General features: G+C 33.4%; 1 protein-coding gene across 4 annotated transcripts in view; it reads left to right on the top strand.

Moving 5' to 3' along the window:
• LOC128180133 (protein timeless-like) overlaps positions 1 to 13,237 on the top strand; it is a 34,281-nt gene that overhangs the window by 18,977 nt on the left and 2,067 nt on the right. Inside the window, exons 15-24 of one of the 4 annotated variants that reach the window (XM_052848015.1) lie at positions 259 to 451; positions 3,380 to 3,578; positions 3,883 to 3,998; positions 5,282 to 5,468; positions 6,109 to 6,177; positions 6,486 to 6,672; positions 8,886 to 8,948; positions 10,185 to 10,385; positions 10,842 to 10,941; positions 11,862 to 11,972. In XM_052848015.1, the coding sequence (XP_052703975.1) occupies positions 259 to 451; positions 3,380 to 3,578; positions 3,883 to 3,998; positions 5,282 to 5,468; positions 6,109 to 6,177; positions 6,486 to 6,672; positions 8,886 to 8,948; positions 10,185 to 10,385; positions 10,842 to 10,941; positions 11,862 to 11,943 (1,397 nt within the window). In that variant the 3' untranslated portion in view covers positions 11,944 to 11,972. The remainder of the gene's footprint in view (positions 1 to 258; positions 452 to 3,379; positions 3,579 to 3,882; positions 3,999 to 5,281; positions 5,469 to 6,108; positions 6,178 to 6,485; positions 6,673 to 8,885; positions 8,949 to 10,184; positions 10,386 to 10,841; positions 10,942 to 11,861; positions 11,973 to 13,237) is intronic. The other 3 variants (XM_052848016.1, XM_052848013.1, XM_052848012.1) reach the window with 3 other exon arrangements.

Below are 13,237 nucleotides of genomic sequence, written 5' to 3'. Positions count from 1 at the left end.
GTAAGAACTCTCTTCTTCTAACTATGATTAATGTGAATATTCAAACCTTTTTGAACTGCTGTCATGATAATTTCTTGTACCTTTTGTACCTTTATTCTAAAATCTGCATCTTTTTCAAATTTGGTCAGGAACTGTAAAGATTATCTTTATTAAGAGGCCATATACAGCTATCAGTCCTGATTCTTGAGTACCGTCATACATTTTAAAACAGTAGCCAGATGCATTGCGGTTTACACCCTGTACTGATTCTGTTTGTAGAAGACTTGGCCAACTCTGTAGACCTGCCCCAGATGTTCCTCCTCCTGATCCGGAACTTCCAGATGCACACACACAGTCTGAGATTCCTCCAGGACGTGATCATCACCAACCACCTGCTGCTACTGTTGGTGGACGTGTGGAGGTCCCAGTCCATCAGCAAGACAGAGTTCCACATGCTGAACCACATCAAACAGTAAGTCCTTAGTGTAAAGGGAAAACCATATCAACCAGCAACCAGTGAGTGTATAATGTAGGAGAAAACCAGATAAACCAGTGGGTGTATAATGTAGGGGAAAAAGTATATCAACTGGTAAGTGTATAATGTAGGGGAAAAACCAGATAAACCAGTGAGTGTATAATGTAGGGGAAAAAGTATATCGACTGGTAAGTGTATAATGTAGGGGGAAAACCAGATAAACCAGTGAGTGTATAATGTAGGGGAAAAAGTATATCGACTGGTAAGTGTATAATGTAGGGGAAAAACCAGATAAACCAGTGAGTGTATAATGTAGGGGAAAAAGTATATCGACTGGTAAGTGTATAATGTAGGGGGAAAACCATATCAACCGGTCAGTGTATAATGTAGGGGAAAAACCAGATAAACCAGTGGGTGTATAATGTAGGGGAAAAACCAGATGAACCAGTGAGTGTATAATGTAGGGGAAAAAGTATATCAACTGGTAAGTGTACAGTGAGTGTATAATGTAGGGGGAAAAGTATATCAACTGGTAAGTGTATAATGTAGGGGAAAAACTATATCAACCGGTCAGTGTATAATATAGGGGAAAAACTATATCAACCAGTGAGTGTATAATGTAGGGGAAAAACCATATCAACCAGTGAGTGTATAATGTAGGGGGGAAAGTATATCAACTGGTAAGTGTATGATGTAGGGGAAAAACCATATCAACCGGTCAGTGTATAATGTAGGGGGAAAACCAGATAAACCAGTGGGTGTTTAATGTAGGGGGGAAACCTATATCAACCAGTGAGTGTATAATGTAGGGGGAAAACCAGATAAACCAGTGAGTGTATAATGTAGGGGAAAAACCAGATGAACCAGTGAGTGTATAATGTAGGGGAAAAAGTATATCAACTTGTAAGTGTATAATGTAGAGGAAAAACCAGATAAAGCAGTAAGTGTATAATGTAGGGGGAAAAGTATATCAACTGGTAAGTGTATAATGTAGGGGAAAAACTATATCAACCGGTCAGTGTATAATATAGGGGAAAAACCATATCAACTAGTGAGTGTATAATGTAGGGGAAAAACCATATCAACCAGTGAGTGTACGAGGGTCAATCAAAAAATACGAAGACAATGCGGCTGTCTATCATATATTTTTCATGAAAGTCATACTTAACAGATTAATCCATGCACCAACACTTATGTTATTGATATGCAAAGTTTTAGTCCATTTGATGAAAGGGTATTTTTGTTACCCCTTTTTAAAAACAACATGTTTTGTCACCACGGCGCACGGTAACGTTCAAAACATGACGTCAAAATTAAACACGCACAATTTATAGATATACTCCATCTTTATATCACGCTTAGTCTCTTGTGCCTTTCTTCTTACAATTTAAAATGGCACTGAACCACTAAACATCTTATTTGCACACATTTGCTCGAGAATCATAAGTTAGTTCTTCAATGTTTTCATTTTCTAACCGTGTATATCTTAGTTTACAGTAAGGATAATCCTGAACGTCGGTTGACGTTACTTCTTTTATGACCAAATATTTACAGATATTTTAATCTCTTTCGCACTGTTTAATATTCAAAATACAATGACCACCACCCCCACAAGATGTATTACAGTTAAACACAAACTTGCAAATAATTGTTGACTTATGTTTTGCACCATTTAGCATTTTCACAGCTTGTATCGGCTTTTTCCTAAGTTAAATCCATTTTATTTGTACTTTTCGTTGCGCCGTGACGTCAGGCGACGTCGATGTTTTTAGTCAATTCTAAAGAGGACTATCTGACTTTAGTTACTAATATCTGTTCGAAAAAACAATATATCCCGTCATTATTTGGTACATAGAATACCATGAGTATAATAAATTTGAAGTTTCAATATAATTTGGTTTTAAGCCAAATTTATAGAGATAATACTATCAACATTATATTGTTTATTGTTGACATAACACATATTTTGACCGTGCGCCGTGACCTCATTTTTGCAGGATTAAATTCTAAATAATTCTTAGAAATAAAGAAATTTTTTAACTTTTTTTCTTGCAAATTGTCTGAAACTATTGCTAAATTATGTCTACCAAATTTAGCAATGATATGACGTTAAGTAGCATAGCTATGACAAAAGTCTTCGTATTTTTTGATTGACCCTCGTATAATGTAGGGGGAAAAGTATATCAACTGGTAAGTGTATGATGTAGGGGAAAAACCATATCAACCGGTCAGTGTATAATGTAGGGGGAAAACCAGATAAACCAGTGAGTGTATAATGTAGGGGGAACAGTATATCAACTGGTTAGTGTATAATGTAGGGGAAAAACCATATCAACCAGCTAGTGTATAATGTAGGGGAAAACCATATAAATCAGTGGGTGTATAATATAGGGGAAAAACTATATCAACTGGTAAGTTTATAATGTAGGGGAAAAACCATATCAACCAGCTAGTGTATAATGTAGGGGAAAACCATATAAACCAGTGGGTGTATAATGTAGGGGGGAAACCTATATCAACCAGTGAGTGTATAATGTAGGCCTTGGAAAACCATATAAACCAGTGAGTGTTTGGTAGGGGAGTAACCTTATCAACCCGTGAGTGTATAATGTAGGGGGAAACCGTATAAACCAGTGAGTGTTTGGTAGGGGAGTAACCTTATCAACCCGTGAGTGTATAATGTAGGGGGAAAACCATATCAAAGAGTAAATGTGTATATAGGGGAAAGCCAAACATGTACCTGTCACTAAGTGTAATAAGTTTGTTGTGTAACAGGAGAAAGCAAATATTTTAACCAAATACATGTAATTTATAACGTATGAGATCAAGTGTATTGTATATTAGAATCAAATTATGAAGTTGACAACTTTAAAGTTACACGTCTTTAGAGAAATATTTAATGTCTAAGTATGTCTTCCTTTGTAGATTTGCTACAACAGAAGTGATGCAGAAGTATGGCCGCTTGTTAGAGAACTTTGAGTATAACAATGCCGTAGTAAACAACTGTATATTTACCATGATGCACCATGTTGCTGGAGATTGCGAGAAACCCAATGCCTTGCTGCAGGTGCAAATATTGCGGACCTTCCTAGAGATTTTGGACAGCAACGCCCCTTTAACTCAGGTAATTACAGATATTTAACCAGTAACAGCACAACGTTGGACAAGATTTGTAGTTTCATTTATAGGAGACAGTCTTTTACACTATTAATTGCAAGCTCAGAAATTGAGTTATTTTGGATAGAAAAAGAGTGTTCATTTTATAACCATGTAATCCTTTTTGTAAAGCCATTGGATTTCTAATGGCTTTGATTGATTTCATAATAAATGTACATTGTTGAAAAAAGTTTCTCCAAGCTTCGCTTGATGGTGCATATCAGTTTAACAGATTTGAAAGTTGTAAAATGACCATCAACTAATATTTGTAGGAGAAGACAGATTTGATTGAGTTCATCCTACAGAAATTCATGGTTGAGGCAGAGAACAATCCATTTTCCTGTGCTCTACAACTGTTTGGGGAAATGCCAGTCAAATCTAAACATGGGTAATTATTAATAACAATTTATTATATATAATATTAATAGTACATTTACGTTTCATCTACATTGTATGAAGTAAAACCAAAACCTCTTTTCTATATGAAGAATTCAGTGTTCAGTTGATACAATTGTCTTTAAATAGAACAGTTCAATGTATAGGTTTTAAAAAAGAAAAGGCAGAGTTTTCCATGTAATAATGTACATCTTTGTCATTGATTTTTCTGCGAGGTGTTAATTATGGGAAAATGTTGTTTATTAATCATTATTTGGATATTCAAAACATGAAGATATTATTTCTATGAAATAAATACAGTAAAACTGGTTTAGTACGAACATGTATATAACGAATTTTCAGATATAGCAAAGTCGTTTTTAGTCCCCATTAAAATTCTTAAGAAATCTTTGCAAAATTATACAGTTATAACGAATTCGGATAAAACGAATTTACGGATATTGCGAACTGATTTAGATTCCCGTAGAAGTGAATAATAACTAAATTTAACACTTTTATAGCGAATTTGTTTACAGTCAAAAAAGTTTGCACTACCATTTAAGATAATAGCTTGAATGAATTTATTTTCGCATAAATTCTTCAATTTACAATCCAATTTTGAAAGGTATCAGAAGAATGCATTTTTCATTCTAAGTCTCAATTAGCAAAAATGGTAGTCTGGTTAAAGAAAACATGTACATGTTTATATAGTGAATTTGCTATAGTATTATTACAAATTCTTAATGCAGATATAACGAATGACAGTTATAACGAAGTAAATCCATTGGTCCCTAGGACTTCGCTATAACGGAGTTTTACTTATCTCTTAACAAATGTGTTAGCTAATTGGTGTTAATTTCAGTGAATCACCAATGCCAAGTCTCTCATGTTGTTAATAATGTAAAAGCAAAACACTTGAATGTTTCTTTCATGAAAGAAATAAGTTTCTTAAGAAATTATTTGTTAGCTGATTGGTGGTAATTTCAGCGAATCTAGCATATCTAAGGTAAATTACTGTAAATGTACTGTATTTAGGGTATACGATATTAAATGGAATATGATTTTTCAACAAGTAGCATGGATTTGACTTAATGTATTTCTGAATGTACTTATTTATCTGCTAATATATTTCACATTTAGCGGATGCCATTATCTCTCAAAAACACCAAATAGAATACACAGCCAAATGCAATATGTTTTCTGTACCCTCGCACAGAAATTTAATCGTTTCAACCAGCGTTACAATCTCTTCCTCAAAAGCACCAACAAATAGTGTACCTGTCTTCTTTGCTACAGGAAAATTGAAGAGGATGAGGTTGCAGATGATGCTGAAGATGAAGAAGAGGATGAGAATGCTGAGGAAATGAAGAAGGAGAAGGACATTCTTCTGATGCTGTACACGGAGTTGATGGGACAGCCCGGGGCTCTAAGTGCTATCTCCACCAAACTGGGCGAGTTTGGGATCAAGAAAACAGAGCAACAGGTAACTTGGAGACACTCTTGTTGTTATAATGCAGAGTAAAACATCTCTTCACAATTAGAAGGGGTTGTGAAGTTGTTTGCAGTGCAGCATGAAAACCTTAAAAATCAAATGAGAGGTCTCTTTTATTAAAAGATATCTCGAATACTATGGATATGTTGAAGTGATTTGTAAGTCCCAACTACTTTTTTAAAAAGTATTTTACTCTTGATATCTTGTATACTCGCATATCTCGAAGTTTTTAAACAGTCCCATCATGTTTGAGATAACAAAGTTTTACTGTATTTAAGACAAGTGGTCACAGGCGTTAGGCCAGTAACCGTTTGCTGGTTCAAACCCCACTGTGGTCACTTGATGTTGTGTGTTGTGCACAAGGCTTTTTATCTGCATTGTATCAGTCCACCCACTGAAATTTGGTACTGGCCTATGGTGAGAGTTAACCTGTGATGAACTGGTGTCCCATCCAGGGGGAGTCAATGACTCTTTTCTGCTTTGCACCAATATTACCACAGGCCTTATATTCTTTAATGGCAAGGAGAAGGATTAAAATTTTAACTTTACAAGTACATGGCATATATTTAAGATGAGGGTTTTTGTAAATTTTACTATAATTTTGAATACAGTGAAGAGCTCTTTGTTTCAGATTTCTGAAGACCTCAAAGAATTTGATTGGTTGGTCGATGAAAGAAACACAGAAGGGTCAGAGGTCAGTGTGAGTATTAGGGTCAAGGACCTTTAAGGTCAAGGTGAACCCTGGCTTAATCCCTATATGTATCTGTTAAGGTCAGTTGAAGAGTAGAAGCTGCTATGATATCATTCATTTTATAAAAATTGCAATTTTTTACGCATCGAATGAGCATGCATGATGAAGGGAAGTCTCTGGGCCTTCTATCAAAATAAAAAAGTTTGTCTATGGTACACATAGCAACATGTTAAAATCATAAAAAGGAGAGATCTAAATCTTTGGTACATGAAGCACCGTGTTTGACAGATATTTATGATAACGAAATGTAATTGTAGAAGACGAGATCTGTGGAATCGGACATGGAACAGAGCAACTCCTCCTCGTCCTTCGCTGATGACTTAGAAGACCTAGATGACTCGGAGATAGTCACTTACTGTATCACGAAGCTAAAGGAAATGAAGTGTGAGGACCATCTGAAGTGGCTCCAGCAACAGTTCTGTGATGTTGCCTATGCCAAGTGTGGTAAGATTTGAATCGCAATCTTCATACCTTACTTACTACCGGTACTTAATTATATAAATTGTGGTAAGGTTTGACTTGCAGTCTTTATACATCTGAATTTTACTACTTAACTATATCAATTGTAATGCGTAACTGTTTTAGGCTCACTTTAAATATTTCCAGTAGGGTATTTCCGTAGCTTGGTTAATCTGAACAGAATTCTCTGTATCTGAATAAAAGATATATTCTTAACATAGCTTAAGGTGGTTAGGAAATATGTCGATATTAATGTGAATGAAAAAAAAGTTAAAATTGAATTCTTTCACCGTTTTAGAATTTTCAAATGTTTGACCAAAAATATGTTTTTTTAAATTTTTTGGAAAGGTAAAAATTATAAAAAGCCCTATTGGGATTTAAACTCATGACTTACAGATTTGTATATGTACTCAAGCTTCAAACCATTGGGCTACACTGTTAGTTAACAATTTTGGGAAAGAAAAAATATATACCGGTACAATCCAAATGCACTCAAATGTACTTATAATAAATTGAAGTGACACCAGGATGGAGGCCTCTCATAAAGACTTAGTGTGTACAATGCACTGATCATAATGCAAAATGCAGTGTAATGTAATTCAAAAGTTTACTTCATGTCATGTTGTACATTTAGGGAGTTAGAAACTAAAAAAATCAATTCCAGAATATTTGATTACTCATTGTTATACCCCCGCAAACGAAGTTTAGGGGGGTATATTGGTTTCACCCTGTCCGTCTGTCTGTCTGTCTGTCTGTCTGTCTGTCTGTCTGTCTGTCTGTCCGTCTGTCTGTCTGTCCGTCTGTCTGTAGACGCAACTTTGTCCCCCCTATAGAATTTTTTATTGCTGCATGGAACAGTTTGAAAATTTGTACATATGTTGAACACCATCTGAAGATGTGCACCTGCAATTTTTTTTAAGATCAGACAAGATTTAATGATTTTATGACAGTTTTCATTTTCCTTATTCTATATATTGTACACTAATGTTGAAAAGTAAGGGAGGTAATCCTTACAGATTTTATTAATTAATTAATAGAAAACACTCTAAAATATATTTATATAAATACATCCAGATGGAGTTTTTGTCTTTATGTCTTAATTAATAAAAAAAAAATTATTTTTTATAAGTATTCTATCTACTGACAATGCAAAGTTTTTGTTTGTCAATGATAAATTCTTAGGAGCTAATGAGAACATCAAAGACAAGTGTGGCTGAATTCATTTGTCCCAAGGGAGCCATTATCTGAGCCATGGTTCAGATGGAGCATGTGTTTAGGGGAAATTGATAATCTGTAAAATGGGTGATGGTTTTGGGGCTATTTTAAAACTGTTTCATGTAAACCAAAAGGTCTATCATTATAAGGAAATAAATAATATAATTATTAATAAAGAAGTTAAACTATTTTTAGAGGTTGTTTAAATTTATTTGTCAAGTAATTTGATGAAGTGACCCTATTGGGCATTAATTTAAATGAAATTCAAAATTACTGATATGATTGAAGTGTTTTGGCAATTTTAAAATTGTTTGTAATATTAAATTTTCTTTTTTACATATTTTTACATAGTATGGTAATTATGGTAATGTTTTGGGAGTTTATTAAATTTAACAAGCTCATCAAAGAAAATCATAGTCCTATGGGATCAATTTTCTGATTTGGAGTTCAATTGTGCCATAGGAGAAAGTGAGGAAAATTTGAAACAACTAATTGCATCTGTCAAGACTCTTATTAGAAAGATATTGAAAGTTTTATCAACAGAAGAGCATTGCTTGGCTACCGGTATTTCTATTCACTGCAAAGGGAGGGGTTATTGTCATTTTGTTGGTTTTTCTTTGAATCAATTAAATTAAAAAAATATATCATCAAATACATACATTTGTAAATGTATTACTGTGATAGATATGTATTTACAGTGAAATTCTGACAATTTTGATTTTAGTTTTTCTTTGTTAACTATTTTTTTTTTTTTTTTTACATTTCTAGAATTTTTTTTTTGTATGTGTTCCAAACCTTAATTATTATTCAATTCAATTATTTGTCCCATTTGAAATTAGCCTAGCGGGGGTATTAGTCCCATTAGGACAGTTCTAGTTGTCTTTGATAGGAAGTACGTCATAATATGGAGAAGCCATACCACCTTAAGTAAACTTTGAAATCTGGTTTGTTTATCTACAGTGTTTACTGTTCATCTATTGTAGCAATGTCTATGAGTAGTTTGGACAAAAATGAAACAGAAGGATTTGTAGCCGGATTACATGTCAGTAAGTATCATTCAGGGCATAATATTCCTTGCATGCGGGACTTGTAATAGGACCCATTCCCAATTGTAAATTGACTGTTTTTTCCCTTATTGAAAAATTTCCAACATTCATGTAACTGTGTTGTATTGTGTTATAAGAGATAATTGCTGAATTTGTAACTATGCTGAGTGTTTTTAGCTAACTTTATCACCTTTAGAACTAAGCTTCCCTCAATGTCACTTGTTTTTAGCACCTCAAGGTGATTATATGATCAAGCTGACTACGCTGACATCACATGATTGATTAATTTTTAGCTCTCTTGATTGGCTGATAATAACATTCTAGAAAGAATAAAACTATACCACTGTGTTTGATTTTAAATCATAAAAAAAATTGCATAGGTAATTACAATCATAATGCAACAAATAAAGTTTACTGCTACGTATGTATTTGATCGTGGTTATCGAAACTTGTATATAAATTTGCTGGTAAAATTTGAATTCCCTGGTGTTTAATTTCACAACTTTTCTGGTCTTATCCGGGTCACTGTGTTTAAATTCAAGGTCCAATAACTCAACTTTGTTTACCAACAACAAACACACCAAGAGTACTAATGTTTTGACAAAAGCAAGATAATTGTCCTCATCGTTGGTTCACCTGTTTACGCGAGTTAGAATCAAATCCTCTGTGTTCACACGCTTTGGTGAACACAAAATGAAATTTAGGCGTTGATCAAACAAGAAAAATTAATTTCATTTATTTAGAAATAGAAAGTGTGTGCACTAAAATTTATTTGTGCCAATGTATTAGCACTTGCATTTGCATTAAAATATTTATGCGCCAAATTTTCTTGTTTTTACAGTATTTGTTTAACTTTTTTTCCTAAAAGAGCAATTTTTTACAAAAAAATTCAAATTGAAAGGGGACTGGACCCTGTACCAATTAAGCCCTTTTATTTATACATTTCTTTTTACAACTCACAGTCCGTGCACGTGGCAATTGAACTGTCCTCGACAATACATGTATTATATGCAATCATGTTTTTGTTAGTGTATTAAATTGTATATTTATTTTAATAAAAAAAAGGAATTATATAACATTCCATGTTAATAGTACATGTAGGTAATGACTTTGCCAATTTAATATGATTCAAAAAAATGTAGCTCAAATTTGAATCTGAAATACCCTGCAAGTTATATTGCAAGTAAATTTAACTTTTTTTTTTAATCTTTAACATGCTTGAATTTTAATTTTCAGTTCAGAATAAGTCTGTACCGCTGATTCTCTACAACGAAGAACAGGAACAACTGATGCACAACCCGTACTTTATCACCCTGCTTCAGTTCCTGGGGTTACACATGCCAGAGGATGTGGGATTGGTGTTTCCCAGAATTCCTCACTTCTGGACCATTCAGAATCTGGTTGAGAAGGCTAGCCAGTTTGGTGATCTCACCATTGGTAGATATATATGTAGATTTATATCAAAACTAAGCTCATGCAAGAAATTCTAAGGAACACTTTGAGATGAATAGGTTCTTTAGTGCACAAGACTCTTAATAAGTCTTCAAAATACAATTATTAAAAAAAAAATAATAAATATTCACTTTAGATTCCTTTTTACTGGGATTAAAGGCTAGGAATTAATATATGTGGCAAATAAGGAGAAACAGATTTTGAAATCTTGCTTTAAATTTTCTGACAGTTATGAACTTTATAATGCTAGCCTAAGGGTTTTTCATTTTATTTCTTGCAATTTCCATAAAGAAATAATAAATGCATACTAGGTTGATGGGAAATATTACCAAACTCCCGGGAATCAATGTTTTTTGCTTTATTCAGCATGTGTCTAATGAAGTAATTGTAAGTTCATGAAACAATTATGTTGATTTACAACTTTACATTATTTGTGTTTAGATCAACTAAAGTTTGACCCAGTGAAGTTGAAAGAAGGAAGGGAAATGACGGAGATTACGCTGCCCTTCAAACTGGAAAAAAAGGAGGACATCACATTTGAGTGTGTATATTTTACATCTTGGAGAAGCTTTGCTTTTGGTTATCTTTTTTTTTTAATCTTGATATAGATTTAAAATGAAAACAATTATCAACTCACAATGAATTCCAAATATTGATAATTTCGTAAAAGCTGCTTGGTCCGATTGTAGGGCATAAATTATGGATGGTTTAATTAAATGCATATTATTGTCAGACAGTGCTGAAGTTATCTTTATTATTAATAATTTAAGCAGTATTTCTGTAAAGAAAACATTCAAAATGTGTTTACAAAAAAAAAAATCCCAATTAAAAAGGGTAACAGGATTTACAAATGTACCAGTATGCAATATTTTATAAAAAAAACAATATTATCCAAAATGTGTTTAAATACAAAACAAAACATCCTGACAGAAATTTTTGAATATTAAAAAGATGCTCAGATTGGTGTATATATATGCAAGACACTGGCAACTGTCATCAGTAATGCGATGAACTTTAAAAAGTGTTTAAGCTAATTAAACATATATACAAGAAAAAAGAATCTTCTTCTTTGAAGTTTGGATTGGTAATTTCTGCCTTATTCTATCTTAAATAATTGGGGAACAAAACTAAATATATTTACACTCATTGCATAGGCACTTTAAATATCTGTGTAATCCAATGGAAATTCAAATACTCATGGCTTTGAAACAAAAGAGGCTGGATCTGGGGTTATAATTAGATGAAAGTATTGAACATTTTAAAACAATTGTTTTGCATAAAGATTCTGCCAAAAATTAGACCAGGCAGCTTAAATAATTGACAATATTAATTAGCATTAGCTATAATTATGTATCCACTAAACTCTAAATAGGATTGGGCAGTATCAGGCCTGGCCTGCATCACCCCTCTCCACCTTCTCGCCATAGCTTTGACATTAAAATTAACTGAGTGCTCTTCCAGGATTAACGGACGAATTATTTTACTTCACATCCACTCAGCAGCAAAGGGGTTGGCAAATCTGTCCAAAGGGACAAAAACATAAAGATAATCCTCTGTGTTGAGGTCGGACCGGTAACATTTGTGAACTGTCCCTTTAAAATGGAAATTCTTACCATTGCTTATTCTGCTTTGCTGCCTTCTTTGATAGTATTTTAGGTACTGTTAATGTGTATTGCTTTTTCTTGTACTATTTACCATATGTGCTATTAAGATGTAATGCTGTTAATCAAAGGAGTTTCGCTGCTGCACAGACCAGCTTTATTAAGTTTTTGGGTGATGAGGCCGCCTGCACACAAATACATGTATCTTTATTACTCAATGGGTAAAGGTATACAAATTTCAATTTATGTCCTCAACTGAAAAATTCATTTATGTTTGGTCAAATAGAAATCCTCTTCTTTTTTTAGATTTTACGTACTTAAAACTCTGCAACACATGCATAAAAATTTAAACAGAAACAAAGTTTTTGAAAATACATGCATGTATTCCCTTGTCGAAGTCTAGGCCTATTGTTGGGACTGTGTGTCTTTAATAGCGTCCATTTAATCTCGTTTCTTGTCGCAAATCAATATGAATGACCTTGTGTTGAGTATATATTTCCATGTATCAAATATTGAAACAGAGTAATCAAATCAATTTTACAGCACTGGGTTGGTATCAATTCACTTTTGTGTTACAGTATTGAAAGTCTGATGCAAGGTATAATTTTCAGAACAAAATACACGCATTGAACCTGCAAAATAGATTTTACCTGGATTATTATAGCTTTTCTAGTGCACAGGACATATCTATTTATTTTGAAATATTGCTGGCTGTAAACTCTGCTTTTTCTCTATGCTCTCATAAGAAGTAAGATTATGGTATATCAATATTATGATCGAAAAATGTGTATACATGTACATAAACTTTAATCAGAAGTTTTTAACTTTGGGCCACCAACTTAAACTTTATTTCAACTGCACCTATGCTTTGCAAGCCATATTTTATGGTGTGGGTTTTTTGTGGCCAGGTCAGACCTGAGCAGTATAATGTCTATCACAATCAAACTTACCTAGTCAGCTGATGCATCTCTGGACAGGAGGGTGTAATGCATCTCAAATGGAGGTCACAAAAACCTCAATTTCTGGATCATATCTTTAACATTGTGAGGGATATTTTGTAAAAAAAAGTAGGTTATGAGGACAAGTTTTTGAAATTTAATGTCTACTTAAAGCTTGTGTACCTGAAGCTTGTTACTAAGAGTATGCCAATATGCATCGTACATGTATAGCGTAAGAAGGGGAACAAGTGCTCTTTAATACAATTTTATAATAAATAGTTAAATGATAAGTGAATGT

This window comes from Crassostrea angulata, chromosome 4, assembly GCF_025612915.1.
Source record: "Crassostrea angulata isolate pt1a10 chromosome 4, ASM2561291v2, whole genome shotgun sequence".
Classification (NCBI taxonomy): Eukaryota; Metazoa; Mollusca; class Bivalvia; order Ostreida; family Ostreidae; genus Magallana; species Magallana angulata.
The sequence above is the reverse complement of the archived record's forward strand: the minus strand, read 5'-3'. Positions and strand labels throughout refer to the sequence as shown.